The sequence below is a fragment of the Bufo gargarizans genome, chromosome 1, assembly GCF_014858855.1.
Source record: "Bufo gargarizans isolate SCDJY-AF-19 chromosome 1, ASM1485885v1, whole genome shotgun sequence".
Lineage (NCBI taxonomy): Eukaryota > Metazoa > Chordata > Amphibia > Anura > Bufonidae > Bufo > Bufo gargarizans.
In genome coordinates this window covers 637,348,138-637,373,655 of record NC_058080.1, presented here as the reverse complement: position 1 = coordinate 637,373,655, position 25,518 = coordinate 637,348,138, and the positions used below count along the sequence as shown (strand labels likewise).

The 25,518-nt window shown below is 45.7% G+C and overlaps 1 protein-coding gene across 2 annotated transcripts in view; it reads right to left on the bottom strand.

Moving 5' to 3' along the window:
• The window catches only part of TTC37 (tetratricopeptide repeat domain 37), a 168,709-nt gene that overhangs the window by 23,529 nt on the left and 119,662 nt on the right, over positions 1-25,518 (bottom strand). For both annotated transcript variants that reach the window (XM_044275999.1, XM_044276000.1), the window contains 3 exons: positions 19,213-19,341; positions 11,067-11,191; positions 4,145-4,303 (listed from right to left, as the gene is read on the bottom strand). In XM_044275999.1, the coding sequence (XP_044131934.1) occupies positions 4,145-4,303; positions 11,067-11,191; positions 19,213-19,341 (413 nt within the window). The remainder of the gene's footprint in view (positions 1-4,144; positions 4,304-11,066; positions 11,192-19,212; positions 19,342-25,518) is intronic.

The following is a 25,518-nucleotide window of genomic DNA, read 5'->3' as shown; positions in this document are numbered from 1 at the left end:
CCACAACGGAAGTCGGAATCCATATCCGGTTCCAGATCGGGATTCTCCGCTAACCCGCCCCCGAACTTTAGACGCCGAACTTAAAACAGAAGTTCGCTCATCTCTACTCTCCAGCTGTTGTAAAACTACAACTCCCACCATGCCCTGCTGTAGGCTGCTATCTGTAGGCAGTCTGGGTATGCTGGGAGTTGTAGTTTTGCAACAGCTGGAGAGCCTCAGGTTGGCCATCCCTGCTCTAACAGATGAACAGCAGGGGTCCCGAGAGACGAGCTCATGCCAATCTGATATTAATGACCTATCCAGAGAATAGTTCATCAATAACAATCCCCAGCTGTTTTACCTTTATTTAAAAAACAACTCCAAAATTTACAGAAAATCTTATAAAAATTAGCATTTTCAAAGTTTGAATTTCTCTGCTTTCAAGACGGGGAGTGATACCTCATAAAATAGTTATTACTTTACATTTTCCATATTTCTACTTTATGTTGGCATCATTTTGTAAATGTCATTTATTTTTTTGGGGACGTTAGGCTTGTTTTTTGTGGACAAGATGTAGGCATTGATCTCGGTCGTTGCAGCGGAGTGTCAGCTGTATGTGACAGCTGCTGACGGTGGCGGCTCTGTTCCTGAGCGGATGCCTCAGAGTAAAATAAAGGGGCACAGAGGGGGAACCGCACAGAGGGCACAACTGGGGAATCTGGGGCACAGAGGGGGGTCATGCTTGATTTCCAGAGTGGAGATCAGAGCCTGAAACTGGCATTTTCACACTGCCGAGGCTCAGACTGGTTAGTCTGAACAGACTAATCAGAGTGATCGTTGGCAGGGGACCACTCTGATTACTCCTTTGCAGGCTTCTCCCGTGTCTTGGTGAGAGCAGAGACTCCGGGGCTGTGACAACTTATAGGTTAGGAGTTCGCACGTAGCTGTAAGTCCATTTGCAGCATAGGGTTAAAAGTATAGCATTGTGCAGTATGGACCAATGTAAACAATGAGAATGAAGCAGTCCTCGCACAAATGCTTTGGTCCTTACAAACAGCTGATCAACACCCACCGATCTAATATTGATAAACTAGCCCAAGGATAGGCAATCCATTTAAAAGGCCTGCATAACCTCATTAATACCCCTGCAATACGTCGTCCAACCGCTGCAAGAACAGAGGAGAAATTGTGTCAAAAAACCCTCATATATACAGTGGCAAAGCCCATGCATCATTGTAAACCAGTGATATACTGTACATGATGGATATGACAGAGAAACAAAGCCGAAAGCTCAAGGAGAATCCAGACAAGGGAAGGTAATAGGAAGGTTTGCCTTGTACTGCTGAAAAGAAAAAAAACAATGGAGGGTGTAAATAAATCCACAATCTCCAAGGAGGAATCTCTAGTGTGGCTATGACGCAATAGCGTGGTAAAAATAAACTGCTTATTAAAGATGGAACATGTAGTCAATAGAAGTAAAGTCTGCTCCAAGGCCACAGCAGTAAACCGCATACTGTAGCATACAGCTGGAGGTCACAGGAGAAGACAATGTGCTAGGGAATTCTATGTCCTATCAAGATGAGAAGACTTGGTGGCTACTTTGAGTAAGAAAATCTTTGATTAGACCACGTTGCCACTTAAACCCAAGGAAACTTGGGAATGCTGAATTAAAAGTCTGATATGTCCAAGAGCTGGGAGACTTCTTTGGGGGGCTGGCACACTGTTTTCTTTTTACCAAGTGTTGATTTTCGTGTTTTTTCAGCTGTTTCTCCATAGACTACACTATAGAAAAAAAGCCACACCCAAAGCATGCTGTGATTTAAAAAGAAATGCCAAAGGAGCAAACACACAAAAATGGTCTTAAAGGGGTTTTTAGGTTATCAATATCAGATTGCTGGGGTCTGACTCCTTGCCAATCAGCAGTTTGAAGAGTCTGTGGAGCTTGTAGGAGCGCTGCGTTCTCTTCAGTGTTCACCTGCACACAGTCGACATAGCAGCTGCTCCGTCTGATTCACTTAGTTCGGAGAAGTCTGGTCAGAAGTGGTCTTCAAAGAAGAATTGCGGCCAAAGAGCCATACCTTTGACATGAAAGCAAGGCCAAGTGACTCAACTATGCACAAAAACAAAGGAACTGGGGTGCAGAAAAAAGGCAGAAGGGACTCTGGACTGATGAGTTAAGGCACATCTGTCAGCAGATTTGTACATATGACACTGGCTGACCTGCTATATGTGCACTTGGCACCTGAAGGCATCTGTGTTTGTCCCATGTTCATATGTGCCTGCATTGAATATATGCAAATGAGCCTCTAGGAGCAACGGGGGCGTTGCTCTTACACTTTGGGGACTCCGCTTTTTTCTACAACTGCTGCGCCCTCTGTACTTTGTTTGACAAAGCCAGGCAGTGAAAATATCATCACTCCTGGCCATGCCAATCAGAGTGGAGAGGGCACAGCGGTTGCAGAGAGATCTGAGCCTCTAGGTGTAACGGCAATGGAAGATCTGTGGCTAGTTCTCCAAGATGTTTGGAGCAACCTCCCTGCTGGGTTCCTTCAAAAACTATGTGCAAGTCTACCTAGAAGACATGACAATGTTTTGAAGGTAAAGGGTGGTCACATCAAATATTGATTTCGATTTCTGTTTTGTTCATTTACTTTTCATTATGCTACGTGATAAAAATAAACCATTGTTGAAAGCATTCATACTTAGCAGCATTTTCCCCCATGCCTGCCTAATACTTTTTCACAGTACTGTACATCTACATACATCTATTGTGTATGACCAGCTAAATACGGAGGGTTATTTAACTAAGAAGCAGCTACTTGCAGTGGGGAGATGGAAGCCATCATGCAGAAGAGAGCAAGCTCTGCCCTAAGGCTTAAAGGGAACCTGTCATCAACTTTTTGCTGACCTCACTGAGGGCAGAATAAAATGGTGACAGAAATGCTGATTTCAGCGGTGTGTCACTTATGAGCTAAAAGTAAGTGGTTGCTGAGAACCAGCATCATGATCATTGCAGCCCAGGCCTTGAAAAGAGTGAAATCTACCTGAGAAGAGTCCTGGTTATTCATGATCTCCTGCTCTCCTCGCCCATCTGCTGATGATTGGCAGTTCTCTCCTGGAGAGAAAGGGGGAAAACTAGGTAGAAGACTGTCAGTCATCAGCAGGTGGGCAGGAATTCATGAATAACCAGGACTCTTCTCAGGTGGCCGGGACTCTTTTCCAGGCCCAGTCTGCAATGGTTGCGATGTTAGTTCTCGGCAACCACTTACTTTTAGCTTATAAATGACAGACCGCTGAAATCCATTTGCCTGTCTCTACTTTATGCTGCTGTTAGTATGGGCAGCATAAAGGTGATGACAGGTTCCCTTTAATCACAGGACAGATTTTTTTTCTGCCATGTGCTGTCCATTTTTCACGGAAAGTCAGATGCAGTTGTGTGAGTAACGCATATTGTTCTGCAAGCTTGTGGCTACCTGATTCATCACATATGCAGTCAAGTGGCTATTAATATAATGTGAGGCCCAGCCACTGTGACCGCATGCGGATTACAGCTACTTGCAGAGCTGCACCTGTACTTCCAACTTAAAGGGCTTGTCCGAGTTTTTTATTTTATCAAATTGTCAGGAGCCTAGCAAAATGATAAAAAAAAAAACTTACCTTACCTTCCTGTGTTCCCTCAGATCCAGTGCCGCCGCTCTGTACGGCACAAGACTGCTGAGACCAGTGATTGGCTGCTAAACTAAAAGGGACATCACTGCTGCAGTCACAAAAATACGTCACTGGCTGCAGCTTGGGGAAAGAGGACACACAGTGGCGGCGCTGGATCAGAGCAGCCACAAGAAGGAAAACGTTTTTAAAAATTATTTTACCAGGCTCCCAGTACTTTGGTAAAATAAAGAAAAACTCGGACAACCCCTTTAACCCATTTCAAGTACAGGTGCAGCACGGCAATCAGCGAAAATCCGCAAGCGGTAACCACTCCTTTGTGAGATAGGCCAAAAACAACTGATCTGTTCAATATAATCGAGTCATCTAGTTCCTCAGAAAAGGTAGCATGAACACACCAGATATGGAACATCTATGGACAAAGCTGCCGAGTGCAAAGAGAGAAGCTGCAGCTTGGCAGCCATCTGCTGGGCACCGTGCACAGCTTCATCAGACTTACATGCCAGGCAGTTTGTGAATTTGGGTTAGTCATCACGGTCTTCTTTAGTTCCTCCAGAACAGGTTCGGATAATGGAGTTTTGGATTGGAGCAGCTGCTTGAACTGAACTTGCCTTAACAGCAGAAACAAGGAGGCTTGATCCGGGCAAGTCTGTAATGCCTGAAACATTAGAGACACAGATGAAGAACTTTAAATTATGAAACATGGCCGTACATTTGTACTATGCTATGGATTAAGATATAGTCTTTTCAGCCAATGCAAAATGTGAAGAGATGGATAACATGACAAGATGTTATGTGCACTGCGATTTCAGACACAAGAACAGAGGGAGTGTACACAAACTGTATGTAGAGAAGAAGATGTATAGGACTGTGCAGAGCCCTAGTATCTGACCTAGAAGAGGACATCAAGTGACCTGAGGCTGTAGTCCCCCACTGCACTGACTGGCATCACGATGGACCCCGTGCTGGCAGTCGAACCCCTCCCCATCTGGTATTGATGACCTATCTTGCTCATTAATATAGGTAAGTGGCCAGCCCCTTTAAAGTAACACTGAATTGGCTACCTATGAATTACCATGCGTTCACCCTGGCTACATCAGAAGGCATGGCAATCCAGCATACTTATGAACCAATTCTTCTTCTTATTTGCAACAAAAGGATTTCAAAATGATAGTGACACAATCCACTACTGAAGCCTGATAAAAAAATAAATAAAATAAAAAAACACATTTCAAAAGCTACATGTGTTCTAAGGCTACTTTCACACTAGCATTTTAGTTTTCCGATATTGAGATCCATCATAGGGGCTCAATACCGGATAAAAACGTTTCATTTTTTTCCCCATTCATTGTTAATGGGGACAAAACTGAACCGAATGCTCCAAAATGCATTCCGTTCCGTTTAGGTTGCGTTCCCATACCGGAGAGCAAACCGCAACATGTTGTAGTTTGCCTTCCATCCTGGGATGCGGAGCAAGATCCGTTTTCTCTGCCACAATCGAAAACGGATCCGTCCTCTATTGACTTTCAATGGAGTTCATGACGGATCCGTCTTGGCAATGTTAAAGATAACACAACTGGTTCCATTCATAATGGATGCAGAGGGCTGTGTTATCAGTAACGGAAGTGTTTTTGTCATAGTGAACAGAAAAAGGAAAAAGTCTGGTAGTTTAGTGCGCTCATTAAGAGAAACAGAATACGAGTATTGCAGGTTTGATACCTTTTAATCGCTAACACAAATAGAAGTAATGATGTTGCATAGCGAGCTTTTGAGACATCACCAGTCCCTTCATCAGGCGTAGAGACCATACAATTTACACACCCCTTATCTTTAAGGTAATTAAGGACTCATTCTCAAGATCTTTGATATGTTGTTCTGTAGTTCTTCAAATGTCCATTCATTCCCCCATGTCTCTGTTCTTATTGTATATGTATTGCTGTTTCTTCATATATTCTTGTAGTACGCCTGATGAAGGGACTGGTGATGTCTCAAAAGCTCGCTATGTAACATCATTACTTCTATTTGTGTTAGCGATTAAAAGGTATCAAACCTGCAATACTCGTATTCTGTTTTCTTAAAGGGGTTGTCTCATCATGGACAATGGGGGCATATCGCTAGGATATGCCCCGACAGTCATATAGGTGCGGGTCCCACCACTGGGACTCGTATCCATATCGAGAACGGAGCTCCGCAAGTGAAGGAGGGCGCACTGCGCATGCACAGCCGCCCTCCATTCATTTTCTATGGGCCGGCAAAAATAGCCAAGCGCTGGCTCCCATTCACTTCTATGGGGAGGCGGCTTGGTGGTGGACGGACTGGAGTTCTCCAGCGACCACCTTGTGGGGCTCCATTCTCGATATAGGTGCAAGTCCCAGCGGTGGGACCCGCACCTATAAGACAATTGGGGCATATCCTAGCGGTATGCCCCCATTGTCCATGATGAGACAACCCCTTTAAAGAAAGCACTAAACTAGTCATAGCGATATACAGATATAGCAGTTATAAACTAGCAAAAACACCAGATCCCAATTAAGCCTACTTTCACACTAGCGTTCGGGGCTCTGCTTGTGAGTTCCGCTTGAAGGCTCTCACAAGCGGCCCCAAATGCATCCGTACGGCCCCAATGCATTCCGAGTAGATGCGGATCCGCTCAGAATGCATCAGTCTGGCACCGTTTGTCCTCCGCTCAGCAGGTGGACAGCAGCGTTCGGGTGTCCGCCTGGCCATGCGGAGGCAAACGGATCCGTCCAGACTTACAATGTAAGTCAATGGGGACGGATCCGTTTGAAGTTGACACAATATGGCTCAATATGACTAACTTTCAGACTTAGAATTTTTTCTGAAATATAATGCAGACGGATCCGTTCTGAACGGATCCCAACGTCTGCATTATAGGAGCGGATCCGTCTGTGCAGACACCAGACGGATCGGCTCCGAACGCAAGTGTGAAAGTATGATATATTAAAAACCAAAAGAAAGACAATAAAAAGGGATTTTTTCCAGGCAAGGCCCTCACACAGAAAAAAATAACAAAAATAACAAAAAGAGGTAAAAGAGGTAAAGGACTAACTAGGAAACTTTTAAAGAAACGCAAGAAATCAGAAGGTATATACAATCTTAGTAGCTACACCTTGAAGGATAATGAGTTGTCACTACTAGGGAAGGGTCTTAAATTTGCCCCTACCTCTAAATTTTGCCCTTTTTATGCCTTTGTAGGTATCAAGAAATTTTTAAGAAATTTAGCTTTGAAAAAATATTTTATGAAAATTACCCCAGATATTAAGAATATTAAGAATATTGACCAATTTACTTCAAAAATTGATGCAACTCCATCCACAAAACCTATATTAGGACAACAACTTCTTGTTGATCCAGGCATCCTGACCAAAGCCCCTCTACACACAACACTGAAACCAAAATCACACTTCAACCCCCTAGGCGAATACTCTGATGCATTTACTGCATTTCAAGCCCTAGTATTGAGAGATTTACGCAAAATCAATCCAAATAGGAAACGCACGGGCCCCCAAAATCTAACCCTTTGGGAAAAAAAGGCCATTCGCACATTACAAACCAATAACAAAATTGTAATAAAACCTGCAGATAAAGGGGGGGGGATAGTAATCCTGGATGAGGACTCCTATACCAATGAGTCATTACGACTTCTTAGTGACAAAAAAACTTATAAAAAACTGCACTTTGATCCGACAAACGCCTACAAACAACAACTTGGATCCCTTACTAAAAAAGGAAAAATAAAAGGTATATTAACTACCGAAGAAGCTACATATATCTACAACCAATGTCCGAGGATCTCCACCTTTTATTACTTGCCGAAAATCCACAAAAGCATAACAAATCCACCAGGCCGACCCATCATCTCAGGGATTGATAGCCTGACAGCTAATCTATCCAAATACGTGGATACTTTATTACAAAGCCACGTTCAGAAACTTCCGGCATATCTTAGAGATACCAAGCATATTTTACAACTACTGGAAGAGGTAAAATGGGAGGATGACTATATCCTGGGGACCCTAGATGTCACCTCCTTATATACTGTGATCGAAAATACCAAAGGCAGAACCGCAACGGAATATTTTCTAGAAAAAGATGGTAATATGCCTAAAGAACAAATACAATTTATTGGAGACTGCGTCATGTTTATTCTTGAGCACAATTATTTTAAATTCAACCAGGAATTTTACTTGCAGACATGGGGTACCGCGATGGGGACCAGATTCGCACCGAGTTTCGCAAACCTATATATGGGCCATTGGGAGGATACAACTATCTTCCCGCAAGGCAGACTCGGTGCGAATCTGGTCCTATGGAGACGTTTTATCGACGATATTGTTTTTATTTGGAAGGGTGGAGAACCTGGATTAAACCAGTTTTTAAATGATTTAAATAAAAATGAATTTTACTTAGAGTTTACACCCAAATACAGCAAACAGCAGGTACATTTTTTGGACCTCACAATATTTATTGAGAAAGGGCAAATCCATACCAAAACATACTGCAAACCCACGGATTGTAATAATTACATTCCCCTTGGCAGCTGCCACTTACCAACATGGCTGACCAACATCCCACGAAGCCAATACATCAGAATACGTAGGAACTGTACAGATATTGCCCACTTTGAGGAAGAGATCAGAGACCTTAACACCAAATTTATTGAAAAAGGGTATAAAATGAAGGATTTGGAACCTACTATTAAACAGATCAGAGAAGGAGACCGTAACCTACTATTGAAGGATAAAACACAAGATAAAAGAGAGGAATGCGAAAAAACCATTGAAACAACCTACAGAGACGCCCCCATAAAAATCCCAATAATTACTGCATATAGTGAAGGGGCATCAACATTTAAAAGAATTGTCAGAAAACACTGGGAGATGCTGCGACAAGACAAAATGATAGGTGATAAGATTCCTCGAAACCCCACCTTTATATTTAGGAAGGCCTTAAACCTGAACACCATGGTAGCACCCACAGTGAAACCACTACAGAAAAATAAACCAAGTCATTTAACACATAAAGGCTTCTATCCTTGCAAATTGTGCATCAATTGTAGGAAAATCAAACACGGTACTACAAAATTCCCTATTACAGAAATAGGGGACAACCCTCATGAATATAAGATCAATCAGTACATTACATGCAATACACGTGGAGTAATATACTTCATTAAATGTCCCTGTCTTAAATTATATGTGGGTCGAACTAAACGGGAACTAAAAATTAGGATAGGGGAACACCTCAATAACATAAAGAAGAATTATGACGGTCACCCCCTGTCCCGTCATTATAGTAAATACCACGCAGGGAACTTCAATGGTTCCTTTTTTGGTGGTATTGAGAAAGTTATAATAAATATGAGAGGCGGAGACATTATCAAACAAATGTCTAGGTGTGAAAGCAAATGGATATTCAGATTGAATACCTTGGCACCAAATGGCCTTAATCGGGAAATGGAACTATTTGCATTCTGAATAAACCATCTTTCTAAAAAAGGACCCATGTAATCTAAAAAAGGACCCATGTAACCTAAACGACTATCTGCTGTAAAAGAGTAGATGCCACTATCTATCTACACAGGAAATCATCCAGGAAGAATGAGGAAGCAAACCACAATAGTTGCCATGGGAACCGGGCGCCTACTTAAATCCAGTACACTAACATGCCAGTTATCCCTGACGAAGAAACCCGTAGGTTTCGAAACGCGTAGGATCGCTTTTTGGCCTCTGGATCGCTCCGTAGGTCTGCCGTGACGTCACGCTACACGCTCCGGAATCCCGCAACTACACAAGCTCCCTCTCGCGCGTGCTAGCCACCGGCCGGGGCCGCACGCGCACTCTGAGGTTGAGCAAGAAGAAAACTAGTTCTGCCACATTCCTGGATTGAATACCTGGAACATTCCCTACCGTACCGAACTACCATTCCACTGGATTAAGGTAAAACTGAACTACCAATAACATCAACTAATTGAACATCTGTCATTCCAGCGCTGGTACCATCTTTTAGCAAGTGTGAAAGTAGCCTAACAATAAAAAAAAAAGGGAAGGAGTATTCCAGCCTGGATAACTGGAGTATCACTAAGACTTTTTTGCCCTGTCTCCTGTGATCCTGCATATCTTGGTACTTGGTAAAGGATTGTTTAGGGCACAGATAGGTTCCAGGACAGTAGGTGCAGTATACACCCTATCAGGACGGCTATTCTGCTATATGCAGAAGAACTCAGGGTGATATATAGTTTTAGGCCTTTTATTACTAGGAAATTATTGTTGCTTGTGGCATTTGTTTGTATTTAATATGAACAGTAAAGTTTACGTTTTAGAGTAGCCGCTCTGCGATCCTTTCTAAGGGATCAGTTATAGATAAAGAATAACCCTCATCAGGTGAAGCTTCATGGAAGGATCAGGCACGCATCCATCTCCACATAGCAGGATACCTCCCATGTGGCCTTGGTGAGAGTGATTTGATCTACATTTTTAAGTTTCCCCCCCATTGATATATTTTCTTCCACTAATTGTGCCAAACTTATGATAATTTGGCTTCATTGCCTATTGTGTTCTAATAAAAAGTTTTAATAGAACATTTTATCGGTGATCAACATTTAAGGGAATGCATCACCTAGATTTGGTTTTACTAATTAAAATCAGATAGTGGCACATTTACTTTTTTATTTCCTGATTGCAGATTCATTTATTCTATTTCCTGGATATGATTATGGGGGCGGCCATCTTGCCTGAGCTGTTGTTTTCAGCACTTAGATGCTTTACAGCAGCCATCATGGACCATATGCCACAACAGACTGGAGGAGACTGATTGAAGGACATTATGAAGCTCTTTACACTACTACTGCGGCGTAAAAAAGTCGGAAATTATGGCGTAAGGAGTAGACTTCAGTTGCATCTGCCTCTTAATAAATCACACGCCAACAATCAGATCAAAACTCCTCCTTTGACTTCTGTTGGGAGAGTTATCTAGACATGACCTGTGTAGAGTTTACTGTACATGGAGAGAGAGAGTATATATTCTGTGTCCATCACCTACTGAGAATGGTGGATCCTGTCTATATATTTATCTATCTATCCATCTATTTATGTGATATCATTCATTGAAATTTTCTCTGTGATGATAATGAGATGACTGGTGAAAAGTGATCTGTACAGAACAGAAAGCATAAGTCTATCATAAGGCTTACTGGCCAGAGCAAAACCTGCTGAATTTTTTTTATTTTAATACAGTGACATGGAAAATTTAAAAATAACCACTAATAATTCTTAAAAGCTTGTTTAACATAAGAACTTGATCAAACAATAGCTCATAGATCCTGCTTACGCACAACTGTATATGATCAATTTATAAAATGCATTATATCATCAAGCAAAGTATACAATGTATGATATTACCTTGGAACAAAGAGCCTCAGCCTCAGATAGCTTGTTCTGATCCTTCAGGGAAGAGATGGCTTGATACATTGACCAGCTCTCCAGGGCCTGGGCGTAACTAGCAGGAACTTTACTTGCGCTTTCAACTGTACATTCAGAAAAGGTACATTTAAGTACATTTGCAGACAGTTGTGAAGAGTAAAAACTAGATTTTTGTCCTTCCTGTAAAATCAGTCTCTCTTCCGTTCATTGGGGGACACAGGCTTTGACCATGGGTTTAGCTGTTGCGGACACTAAGCACACAAAGTGTAAGATCAGCTATACCCTTCCTACAGGGACTAAGCTAAACCAATTTAGTGCAAAAGCAGCAGGAGAAGCCAGACACAGGAAAATTACATTATGTACAAACCCAGAACCACACAGGACCAAAAAGGCCCATAAACAAAAGAATGGGTGGGAGCTGTCCCCCCCAATGAACGGAAGAAAAACAGATTTTATGGTAAGTACAAAAATCTAGTTTTCTCATCAGTCTCATTGAGGGACACAGGCTTTGACCATGGGACGTTACAGAGCAGTCCCCGAGGGTGGGCTTAACTTCAACCCCCCTGACAATCAGAGAACCGCTGTCTGCAAAACTCTACGCCCCAAAGAAGCGTCAAAAGATGCAAAGGTGTGTACCCTGTAAAACTTGGAAAAAGTATGCAAAGACGACCAGGTCGCCGCCTTGCACACCTGAAGGGCCGAAGCCCCATGATGCACCGCCCAAGAGGCCCCTACTGCCTGAGCCAAATTAACAGTTTCCCGGAAGGGTGGGGCCCGGTCCTTAACGTGGTACTCTTCCACAATAGCCAAACAAATCCATCGGGAAATAGAAGTCTTTAAAGCTGCCAGCCCTCGTCTCGGTCCCTCTGGAATCACGAGCAGGGAATCCGTTCGACGGAAAGATGCCGTCTGGGACAGATAGACTCGAACGGCTCGTACCAAATCCAGGGTATGGAGCAATTGCTCCCGAGCATGAGACGGGTCTGCACAAAATGAAGGGAGGAAGGACTGCACAGGGCGAAGGACCACTTTATCCTGATGGAGGATCAGAAAGGGCAACCGACATGACAGAGCCACAAGTTCCGACACTCTATGGATAGAAGTAATTGCAATAAAAAAAAGCCACCTCATAAGACAGGAAGCGCAGCGACACCTGCTGCAAAGGCTCAAACGAAGAAGATTGGAGAGCGTTGAGCACTAGATTAAGATCCCAAGGATCCGACGGAGGACAGAAAGTGAGCATGGCATGTTCCACTCCCTGCAGAAAAGTCTGAACCGCTGAAAGCGAGGCTAAATTTCGCTGAAAAAGAATGGAGAGAGCCGACACTTGCCCTTTGAGGGAGCTGAGAGCCATTCCCAAGTCCATGCCCGACTGCAGGAAAGCCAAAAGTCGCGGCATATAAAATCGATCGGGAGACAGCTGTCGCCGCTCGCAACAACTAAAGTAGGACTTCCAGGTCCGGTAGTAGATTCTGGAAGACGGCTTCCTGGAAGATTCCTGGAAGATTCTGGAAGACGGCTCGAATCATGGTCTGGACCACTGCATCCAAAAACCCACAAGCTTTCAGTGCGGTGGCTTCAACAGCCATGCCGTTAAATGTAGAGACCCTAAATTCAGGTGGAAGATTGGCCCCTGCGAAAGAAGGTCCTCCCGAAGAGGAAGACGCCAAGGTTCGTCGGCGAGAAGGGCGACTAGGGACGTGTGCCAAACCCTATGCGGCCAATCTGGGGCCACGAGAATGACTGGTAGTCCCTCGGACCTGATATTCCGGAGAAGCGGAATGAGAGGAAGAGGCGGGAACACGTAAGGAAACGTGAACCGACTCCACGGATTCACCAGCACGTGGACCTTGTTGTTAAACCATGAGATCCACATCCGGCCAAGCCTACCTCTCGCAGATGGCCCGAAAGACCAGCGGTTGAAGAGCTCACTCACCGGGATCGAGACACTCCCGGCTGAGGAAGTCTGCGATCCAGTTATCGCCGCCAGGTATGTGAACTGGCGACAGTGCCGGAACATGTTTCTCCGCCCAGCTGAGAATCAGCGCCGTCTCCACCATGACTGCCGGGTGCCGCCCTGGTGATTGATGTACGCCACTGCCGTGGAGTTGTCGGACTACACCCGCACCGGACAACCCCTGAGATGGTCGGCCCAATGTTGCAGAGAGCCGAATCACCCTCAACTCCAGAACATTGATTGGAGGGGAGCGCTCCTCGTGTGACCATACCCCTTGAACAGAGAGATTTTCCAACACCTGTTGTTAACACCTTTTAATGGAGAGGGGATGAATGAGCGACCCGACCTCAAAATTAAAGAGACCATCCACTATCTGAGGGCCCGGCGCACTGGGGCAAGGAGACGCATTGGCCGATCCAAGGAGGCTGGGGAGCGATCCTAGCTGGACTGAATGGCTCGCTGAAGCGTTCTGGTATGGAATTGAGCATAAGGAACTGCTTTGAAGGCAGAGACCATGTGCCCCAGAGTCTGCATTGCGGCTGCGTGACAGGCCGGAGGAGATGACCGAATAAAACGGGACAGAGGGGAGGACTTGAAATCCAGCTTGTAGCCCTCTGCAATGACCTCCCTCAAAATGTACTGATCCCCTAGGGGACAAAGTAAAAAAGTGAAGCACTAACATAAATCGTCGGCCTGGAGGGCCTCTAAACCGACTAACATGAAGACAGCCCAATGGGGCCAGGACATACAAACACAAATGGGTAACACTGATGGAAAGCAGACAAAAAAACGTTCTCACTTATCAGGTGCTGTAGGCGTAGATGGTGGAGTCACTTGAATGCATGCGGCCTCCCATTACATAGATGTGTTACCAACAGAGATGATTCCAACATAGAGACCTCAGCAAGGCAGGAAACGGGAGCAAGGAATCCCTAATCAACCCTGGTAAAGGGGTAGGGACTAAATCACCCTGCCTACCTATACGAGGTACTTGCCCCGCAAGGAGCGTCCCCGTCCAGATACCTATCCCTAATAACGGGCGGAATCCCTAGTACACCCTATAAAGGTAGATTCCCGACGTGTTACGTTTCATTCAGGACGAACTCATCAGGGGAGATGTACATATACAATGCCAGGCTGATGGTAAGGCCTGCATTGAAAAGAAAAAAAAAAAGTGGGGAAAAAGGAATAACCATACGGTGGTTGAAGCTGGTATACAGATATTCCAGCAGGTATAAAAGGGGCCAGGCCAGTGGAGCCAGGACCACCACAAACCACAGGTAGCTTAAGCACAGGCTCACCAGTGGGTGACGCCAGTGGAGGTCCAAATATGACCCAGGATATAAGTTATTCAAAACGGCTGTCAGCAAAGGACGCTTACCTGTCAGCGCTTTTAAATACCCAGACCAGCGCGCCAGTGTCCCGGACCCGCCCCACGTGACTCAGAGTTCTTTGTCGCTCTGGTCCTCATATTGCATTTTAGCTAATTAGGTTCCTGATTGAGGCTGGTGTCTTTCTAGCCAGCCATTCATAGCTCTGTACTATGATTATTTAAAAATATGTTACTAGGGGTATTGTTACACTACAGGCTCCAATTGCCACCCTTGATGCCTGGCTCACTAGCCTGTGGCATCTGGGTTGCTACAGACACAGCCCGTCCCCTGACTAGACTTTAAACCGTCCCCACTCTGGCACACATGCGCTTTTGGGGGGTGCGGCGTTGGTTTCCTTGGGGCGGCTTGGTCCGATCACGTGATCCCGTCACGTGGTCTGTGACGTCATTGCATGGCGCCCGATCGTCGCGTGACCCGTGGCGTCATGACGTCGCGGTTCCTGGGGCGCATCGCTGCGTTGGGCCGCCTCTCCCTGCGTTCCACCGGCCATGTGACTTCCTCTACTCTGAGTCACGTGGGCGGAAGTGGGGCGGGTCCAGGACACTGGCGCGCTGGTCTGGGTATTTAAAAGCGCTGACAGGTAAGCGTCCTTTGCTGACAGCCGTTTTGGATAACTTATATCCTGGGTCATATTTGGACCTTCACGTGCGTCACCCACTGGTGAGCCTGTGCTTAAGCTACCTGTGGTTTGTGGTGGTCCTGGCTCCACTGGCCTGGCCCCTTTTAAACCTGCTGGAATATCTGTATACCAGCTTCAACCACCATATGCTTATTCCTTTTTCCCCACTTTTTGTATTTTTTTCAATGCAGGCCTTACCATAAGCCTGGCATTGTATTTGTACATCTCCCCTGATGAGTTCGTCCTGAATGAAACGTGACACGTCGGGAGTCTACCTTTGCCTTTTTTAGACATAGCATTAAATGTTAAGTTTTACCCCTTTGTCCCCTAGGGGATCAGTACATTTTGTCACTTATTATTGGGAGTAACTTGTCAAGTTAGTTACTTGGCGTTATAGATTCAATGACATCCCACACCCACGCATCTGAGACGTGGGCCAGCCAAACATAACACATAAAGTCGGCTGCCCACCCGAATGGAGGGTGCCGGGAGCTGCCCGTCATGCAGCGGAGTTCTTAGTGTTAAAGGACTTGGAATCCTGTTGACGGGAACGCCAGGCAGGGCGTGGCTTGAAGGAAGGTTTGAGCTTCCGATCCGTGGCCGACTTGTCGGATGCCCTCTTGGGGCTGGAAGAACTCCGAAAGGGATGAAAAAAAGGCTTCTGCTTTTTTGACCTATTAGACCGCCTGTTCTGTGGTAAATGGGTGCTCTTACCACCTGTAGAAATTATCTCATCCAGGCGCTTACCAAAAAGTCTGTCGCCGGTAAAAGGGAGAGCCGTCAGGGTCCGTTTTGAAGCATTAGCTGCCGCCCAGCAGGAGAGCCATAGGGTACGGCGAATAGCCACCAAAAGGGCTGACGAGCGAGCCATAAACCTGGCCGCGTCCAAAGATGCTTCACAAATATATGCACTGGCATGCGAGAGCTGCAGGGCCACATCTGCAAGTTCCCCCGAGGGGACTCCCGAGTCGAGACCCTGACGTACATTACTTGCCCACTCTCCCATGGCCTTGCTTACCCATGTAGAGGCAAACACCAGCTGTGCCCACTGCTTCAAAGGCAGATTTTGCAAACGCTTCCAGCTTCTTATCTTTGATATCAGAAAAAGAAGCCCCATCTGCCATTGGCAAGGTATGTTTAACCAAGCGGGAAACTGGCAGGTACACTATAGGTGGAGCCGACCATTTCATAGTCAAATCCTCCAGAAAAGGATAAAGGACGTTCAAGCGTTTTGGCAACATGAAATGTCTATCATGGAAATTCTACTCCTTGGAGAGAGAGGAATCAAACTCCTGGTGGCTGGGGAAACACTTGTGCGAATGACGGGACTTCCTAAAGGAAACACCCGAGCTGGCAGATGACGGAGCTGGATCCCCAACCTGCAACGTCTCAATAACTGGCATAATTAAATTGTCCACCATGGAGGACAGTTTGGACGACTGACCCTCCGGTGAGACAACATCCTCATCTGATCCTCTCTCCTCTCTAGTAGGAGGAGGAGAGGCCGAGGAAACGGGAGACAAAGACAACCCTTTTGGGGGAGGATGTTCTGGCCCGTTTTGTGGAACGGCCGCAATGGGCACACGCCCCATGATCCCCCAGAGTCGGACCGGTCAGAGGACTGCTTTGCTGACAAATGCCCCAATATATCCACAATAGCTTTGTTGGTATTGGAGACATCCTGCACCACCTTAGACAGGAACGCGCCCATTCCGGTTCTTCCGTAGCTTGGGCAATACAGGCTAAAGAATACAAGGAATGGACATTAGACCAGTGGAAATCTGTGCTTTGGTCTGATGAGTCCAAATTTGAGATCTTTGCTTCCAACCACCGTGTCTTTGTGCGACGCAGAAAAGGTAAACGGATGGACTCTACATGTCTGGTTCCCACCGTGAAGCATGGAGGAGGAGGTGTGATGGTGTGGGGGTGCTTTGCTGGTGACACTGTTGGGGATTTATTCAAAATTGAAGGCATACTGAACCAACATGGCTACCACAGCATCTTGCAGCGGCATGCTATTCCATCCGGTTTGCGTTTAGTTGGACCATCAATTATTTTTCAACAGGACAATGACCCCAAACACACCTCCAGGCTGTGTAAGGGCTATTTGACCATGAAGGAGAGTGATGGGGTGCTGTGCCAGATGACCTGGCCTCCACAGTCACCGGACCTGAACACAATCGAGATGGTTTGGGGTGAGCTGGACCGCAGAGTGAAGGCAAAAGGGCCAACAAGTGCTAAGCATCTCTGGGAACGCCTTCAAGACTGTTGGAAGACCATTTCAGGTGACTACCTCTTGAAGCTCATCAAGAGTGTGCAAAGCAGTAATCAAAGCAAAAGGGGGCTCATTTGAAGAACCTAGAATATGACATATTTTCAGTTGTTTCACACTTTTTTGTTATGTATATAATTCCACATGTGTTAATTCATAGTTTTGATGCCTTCAGTGTGAATCTACAATTTTCATAGTCGTGAAAATAAAGAAAACTCTTTGAATGAGAAGGTGTGTCCAAACTTTTGGTCTGTACTGTATCTATATTAAAATTATAACTGCATGTATCAATCACTAGAGGACTTACTGTAAGAGCTTACTGAATATTGTTAATACTTTGAGCTCAACAAGCAGTCAGAATTTTTGTCACGTTTCGGTGTGGGAGGGAAACCCACACCGAACGTAGGAGAGGGAAAGAGGTGAGGGGAAAAGGCCTGGAAACTAGGGAATGGAGCTGGTCACCTCCTAGAGAAACCCTAATCAAAGTCCTGGACTGACTGCAAATATGAACTGACCCCAGAGGTAGGTGAGTTCATACACAGGAACCTAAAGTCTTAATACACACTTTAGGACCCTGGTATTAATGTCAGGACAAGAGACAACCTGTTCCTCCAACTGGTAGACCGAACAGGAGTCTCCCTAAGGCCTAAACCCAAATGATAGGGAAAAGAGCAACACAAGATAACCAAACAATAAATAAAAGGAAAAGAAGACACTTAACTTCAAAAGGCAATAGAAGCACAGGAACTCTGCCGAGATCGAAACACTAGCAATCCAAAACCAGACTAAAGCTATAAACGGCACAGCATGGTGGGAGAAGCCACAATAAATGACCACATAAGCAACACCTGAGGAAAGGGGTGTGGCCATCACCAGAAACACCACAGACACAAACTGATCCATAGGAACCAACCAGATCAAACCACGTGTTGCCAGTCTCACTGATCTCCTGGCACCTGTCACAGGAACGTCCTTGACAATTTTAGTATGCAATTTTAGGAGTATGCTGGCTATTTGGACTGTGCATCAGAAAAATGGAGCTTTGAAGCAACAAAGATAGTCACTACACAAATATTAAAATGGTACTCAGGGTACCATTCACTTTAAATCTACATCAAAGCTAAAAATCAAATTCCCTTTGGTCTCCACTGTGATATATGTTGTCAAATTATCAGACTATTCCAACTAGAAATCTAGAAAAGCACTCTGCCGATACAGTGGGGATCTTATATCGGTATATTACGGATGAGTACAGTATTTGATATTCCATGCTGTTGTCTTCAGTGTGACAACCCTTCAGCCTGGAATCTTATCGTACACTGACACTTATTTCTTGAAGCCTGTTCAAATATCAGTTTGACTGACAAAGTGGTAATAGCACTAGTTATAGTGCTCAAGTAAATGCTGCTCAACACAATATTAACATAACTTCCATGGTTTTATAACTCTGAAAGACAGTAATGCTTGCCCTTACGAAGCAGAATTAGCATAAATGTTATTACTGCTTCCCCCCCCCCCCCCCCCCCTTCTAACAGTTTTCACTATGTGGGCTGATGATGTCGTACTATATGAACCGGTGGAAAGTGAATACATTTACTTACTGAGTAAAAAGCACCAAAAGGACCTAGAATTATGACTAGGGAAAATGGATAAAAATGGCACAGGTGGCATAATATACGTGTCCCAACCTGACATTCATGTACACCAGGGATCTTCAACCTGTGGCTCTACAGCTCTTGCAAAACTACAATGCCCAAGTAATCCGGACTATGCTGTGAGTTATAGTTTTGATGCACACCATGCGTATGTCATAGGTTCACACAGCCAGATCAATTTTGATACCCCAACATGTTCACAAGAAACCCCCAAGTGTGGATACTTACTCTTCGACTTCACAGATGCCAGAAATGTTATATTGCAGTCCGTGCCTCGGGCAGGCATTTTATTAATGTAAGAAGAAGTAATTTCTGCTTGACAGGCTGCCATTAATCCAGCCCATACTGCAGGGTTATCTAAAAAAAAATAATCAAACATTTTTAAAGTAGTAATTAGTAAAATTTTACAAGGTGACATGGAAATAATTAACGTCAATGTGAGAAATGGAGTTCTCAATTTAATTACTTAAAAAAACTATGCAAGAGTTTTCCATTGTACTTCCTTTGATGAATGGGTATTATGGAGTTACTTATGGTTGAATAATGCAGATTTTAAGATTTGAATGCATGTTGTCTGACCACATTGAAAAGCGGGTTTTTCCATGCACTGATCTATATAAGATATATGCGTACTATGCGTTCGACACTGTTATATTTAGACCTGAGGAAGGAGTACTAACACCGAAACGCGATGCCTTGTGGCGGCATTTTCTCTTTTTATTTTTAAACAATGTGATGTAAAAATGAATCAAGCCAGCAAAAAAGGCAATATGGATAATCACAATACATGAGAAAGTGGCTTCTATTAACATTCTCTACATAATAATTGCTATTTGCTGAAGTGAGACAACCCCTGAACCTTGTACGCCAAACTTGAAACACAAGTTCGCTTATCTCTACTTGCGATCACAGGGGTGAATAAAGTGTTTTTCTTTTCACTCATTTTTTTAGAGAGTGCTCGCATTTTTTTTTTATTCTTATATTGTGTCCTGGATTTGTTGCCGGATCCATTGGCCTGCACCTCTATATTGATATTTGGCCTGACGTGCTGCCATTGTTAACTTTGACCTTCACAGCAGCCCGCCCCTTTAACAGTGAGTTTCACAGCACCCCACTCCCTTGACATTGACCTCCTCAGGGGCCCGCCCCATAACAGTTACCTATACAGCACCCCGTCCCTTAACACTGACCTCCATAGGGGACCGTCCCCTTATCTGTGACCTCCACAGCACCCGTCCCTTTAACAGTGATTGCCACAGTATCACGTTCCCTTAACAGTGACCTCCGCAATACCCCGCCACTTAACAGTGACCCCCACAGCAACCTACCCCCTTAACAACAACATCCACAGTAAACGCCCCTTTAACAGCGACCTCAACAGTGCCTGCCCCTTTAACAGTGACCTCCACAGCAGCCTGCCTCCTTAACAGTAACATCCACAGTGAACACCCCTTTAACAGTAACCTCCACAGTGGCCGCCCCTTTCATAGAGGCCTCTACCCCTTAACAGTGACCTCCACAGTACCCTGCCCCTTTAACAATGACCTCCACAGCAGCTGCCCCTTTAATAGTGGCGCATGCCCCCTTAACAGTGACTTCCACAGCACCGTCCCCCTTTAAGGCTAGGGCTACATGAAATGTATCGCGCAACTATTTTTATAATGATAGGCTATGATATTGCACTGCGACATGCGACACGCTGCGACTGCGACACGACAGTTGCAAAAAATCCATCCAAGATGGATGCCTGTAGCAGTGTAGTTGTGCCCTATGTGTCGTGTGACTTATTGTCGTCGTGTAGCCCTAGCCTAAAGCTGACCTACAGCAGTGAAGAAAAATGGCTGGGTTGTTATGGAAACCTGGAGTAAAACTGTGTGTATGTGGAGACTAAGGGCCTGCGCGCTTCTAATTGCTGATAAGGGACATGTGATCGTGTGTATGGCAATTGGGATATGAAGAGAAAGACTTTCAGGCTTGTATTGGCTAATGCAGGTCATATTATAGGACCATCTCAGGAACGGTATGTTCCAGAGAGCAGAGACCTGGTCTAAAACCTTCCCGGACACCTGATGTACCTATGTGCCAAATTTGGTGAAGATCGGTCTAGTCGTTTGGTTGCGCATAAAGAACAGACAGACGTACAGACAGAAACTCATTTTTATATATATAAAATATATTTTGAGCCATCTGCAAGCGGTGGGGTCGGCTGGATGTGGATCTCATGGCTTCCCACTTCAACAACAAGAACGAGAACTTAGTCGCGTGGTACAGGGAACCCATGGCCCTGGCGTGCGACGTGCTGGTGATTCCGTGGAGTCTGTTTACGTTTCCTTACGTGTTTCCGCCTCTTCCTCTCATTCCGCGTCTCCTCTGGAAGATCAGGTCCGAGGAACTGCCCGTCATTCTCGTGGCCCCAGACTGGCCTGTCGGGTGTGGCACGCGTCTCTAGTCGCCCTTCTCGCCGACTAACCTTAGCGTCTTCCTCTTCGGGAGGACCTTCTGTTGCAGGGGCCGATCTTCCACCCGAATTTAGGGTCGCTACATTTAACGGCATGGCTGTTGAAGCCGCCTTACTGAAGGCTCGTGTTTTTTTTGGATACGGTGGTCCAGACCATGATTCGGGCCAGGAAGCTATAGTCTTCCAGAATCTACCACCGGACCTGGAAGTCCTACTTTAGTTTGGTGTGAGCGGCATCAGCTGCCTCCCGTTCGGTTCACTTTCATGCAACTCTTGGCTTTCCTGCAGTCGGGCATGGACTTGGGGCTGGCTCTCAGCTTTCCTAAAGTGCAAGTGTCTGCTCTCTTTTTCAGCAAAATTTAGCTTCACTTTCGTCAGTTCGGACATTTCTGCAGGGGGTGGTGCATGCTGCTCCCACTTTCCGTTCTCCGTTGGATCCTTGGGATTTTAATCTAATGCTCAACGTTCTCCAATCTTCTCCGTTTGAGCCCTTACAGCAGGTGTCGCTTCGCTTCCTGTCTTACAAGGTGGTGTTTTTGGTGGCAATCACGTCCATCCCTAGGGTGTCGGAACTCGCGGCTCTTTCGCGTCGGTCGCCTTTCCTGAGCCTCCATCAGGATAAGGTAGTCCTTCGCCCTGTGCAGTCCTTCCTGCCGAAGGTGGTGCCAGAATTCCATCTAAATGAGGAGATTATTCTACCTTCATTTTGTCCAGACCCGTGTCGTCCTCGGGAGCAGTCGCTTCATACGCTGGATTTGGTACGAGCCGTTCGAGTCTATCTGTCCTAGATCGCATCTTTCCGACAGAGGGATTCCCTGTTTGTGATTCCAGAGGGGCCGGCGAGAGGCCTGGGGGCATTGAAGGCTTCCATTTCCCGATGGATTTGTTTGGCCATTGTGGAAGCGTACCGCGTTAATGGCCGGGCCCCACCCTTCCAGTTGACTGCTCATTCGACTCGGGCAGTGGGGTCCTCTTAGGCGGGGCTTGACGGGGCTTCTGCCCTTCATGTGTGCAAGGTGTCTACTTGGCTACAGTGCGCTCCCGTGTGCTCACAGAAGGAGTTACAGAAAATACATTAGATGACGGATTCTCTGTAAACTCACATAGAAAGCACAGCAGGCTGTAGAACAAAAACTAAAAAAGATAGATCAATAGAACCAAATTTGAGAAATTATTTTCTCCATAAAATAAATTAGTGTAAAAAAAAAAAAAAAACAGCTATAGAAAAGATATGTAATAGAACAACTGCAAATGTAAAAATAAATTAGAATGACATTTGTTTCCACAAAAGACAAGTTATAAGTTATTTGATGAGTAGAGCTGGGCTGTATGCATTGCATAGCCGATGTGCTGCATGTGAGTGTACACAAGAGGGTGCTGCTGGATCAAAATGAAGTCTATAAAGAGCAACCTGTATATCCAGTTATGAACAGGCCACATTTTAAAGTTACTTAAAATGAATATGGAAACAAATCTCTAGCAGACATATATTTTGACAGATTTACACATAGTTAAAGGGGTATTCCCACGATAGGTCGTAAGCGTCTGCTAGATGAGGGTCCCACCTCTTCCACCTGCAGCTGTGTCAAGATTTGAGATTTCCACGTTTAGCATATATTTGGGGGAAATGCTCCTGGTTTATATAGCATAGGGCCTAACCTATGAGGCTTCTACGCTGATGTATCCCCATTCAAGTGATCAGGAGTGCCAATGTGCAGGGAAAACAAAGGAGAAGCATAGCTAAATAAGCACTTCAGACCTTTCTCAGGATTTGTGGGGGTTGCAGAGGTTGCACCACCACCAGTCATAGAGAGAGGACATACTGTTTGCTAGTGATATGCCATGGCTTAACAAGATGGGAATACACAGATTTCTGTTATTTTCTAAGGCAAAAATTGCAGACAACTCCTAATTTGACAATGCTCATGTAAAGAATGTTGCACGCTCAAAAGTGGGCACACTGGATTTTACTTTCATTGGATTTCATTCTTGAGTGGTGGATGACGTCCACTGTTATAGCTGACACTGTACATGGGAGTCCACCCTGCCTGTACGTGCAGCGGGAGGGTTTCTCTAGATGAGCTAATGCACACACTGCTTGCATTACTTGTGAACAGACCCAAATGTATGATTAGGTCTTCTGCCCTGAGGAAGACATATTGCAGGGGGCATGTTATCTGACAGCAACGCAGACTGCACTCGTTAGACAGTGTATCCCTACATAAATCACTAGCTAACTTAATATAAGAAGTAATAGGAGGTAAATGCAATTAGTAAAGGGTGTCGTTTTATGATGTTTGTTGGTATGTGAAATCCACAAAGTATGGGGGGGATAACAGAATATACTTGGATTGTACTCATTTTGAGCTAAAAAGGAGATTTTTTGTGAAACTCCCCTGTAAAAAAAAATTCTCGTCTTTTCCATTGAGGGACACAGACCATGGGTATAGCCTAGGCCATTACCAGGAGGAGACACTATGCAAATAAAGAAGAAAGCTCCTCCTCCACGGGCTATACCCCCAGGCTCCTACAGGAGGACCTCAGTGCATGCAAAAGCAGTAGGAGAAGGAGACCAAAAAATTAGCAAAAGAAAAAAAAAAAAAAAGGAATACCGCCATAGGACCGTAACCATAATGTCCCGACATAATTGAACCCCTCCTGCAACAGACAAGAATGGGTGGGAGCTGTGTCCCCCAATGGAAAAGACGAGAAAAAGATTTTACAGGTGAGTTTCACAAAAAATCTCCTTTTCTCGCCCATTCCATGGGGGGACACAGACCATGGGACGTCCCAGAGCAGACCATGGGGTGGGAACAAGATCACCACCACCAGAGGGGCACGTCCAACGGTCAGACAGGAACCACTGCCTGCAATACCTTGCGCCCAAGGGCACCATCAGCCGATGCCAAAGAGTGCAGTTGGTAAAACTTTGCAAAGGTATGTAAGGACGACCAGGTTGCTGCCTTACAAAGTTGAGATGCAGAAGCTTGAATACGCCTAGCCCAGGAGGCCCCCACCTCCCTGGTGGAGTGTGTGGTAACCCCCAACGGGGGAACTCTGCCATGGCAATAGCCGACCGAATCCACCGAGCCACAGTGACCTTGGAGGCCGCCAGACCCTTACGAGGCCCTTCGGGAACCACGAAAAGGGAGTCAGAATGACAGAATGGGGCAGTCACCGAAAGGTACACCCTCAAAGCACGGACAACATCCAGAGAATGCAGAGCGTGCTCCTTGGGGTTCGCCAGGGAAGGGCAAAAAGAGGGCAGGACTATGTCCTCATTAAGGTGGAAGGCGGAGACCATCTTGGGCAAAAAAGAAGGGACCGGGCGCAGCACCACCTTATCCTTGTGGAAGACCAAAAAGGGCTCCCTAGAGGAAAGAGCGGCCAGCTCCGACACCCTCCTGATAGAGGTGATGGCCACCAGAAAGACCACCTTCTAGGTGAGAAGAGTCAGGGAAACCTCCCTCAGGGGTTCAAAGGGTGCCGTCTGGAGGGAAGACAGAACCAGATTTAGATCCCAGGGGGGCAGAAGAGGAACATACGGAGGAACCGAATGCGCCACCCCCTGCATGAAAGTCCTAACAGGACCGAGCAGAGCCAGAGACCGCTGAAAGAAAATGGCTAGAGCCTTTCAGGGAGCTCAGGGACATTCCCATCTCAAGGCCCGACTGGAAAAAGGAGAGGACCACCGGAACAGAGAAAGGAAGGAGAGAAAAGCCTAGCTTCTCGCAAAAGGCAAGAAAGGCCTTCCAGGCTTTGATCATGGTCTTCACAACGGAGTCCGAGAAGCCCCTCTTCTTCAGGATGGCGGTCTCAACAGCCACGCCATTAAATTAAGCGACTGTAAATTCTGGTGGAAGAGCGGTCCTTGAGACAGCAGGTCCTCCATGAGAGGAAGAGGCCACGGAACGTCTGCCAGCATCCGAGTGTCCTCCGAAAAACCAGGCGCGGTGAGGCCAATCGGGGGCGATGAGGATGGCCGGAATCCCTTCTACCGTGATCCTGCGAAGAACCTTCGGGAGTAACGAGAGCAGTGGAAAGACATAGAGGAGGGTGAAAATTTTGCCACGGAG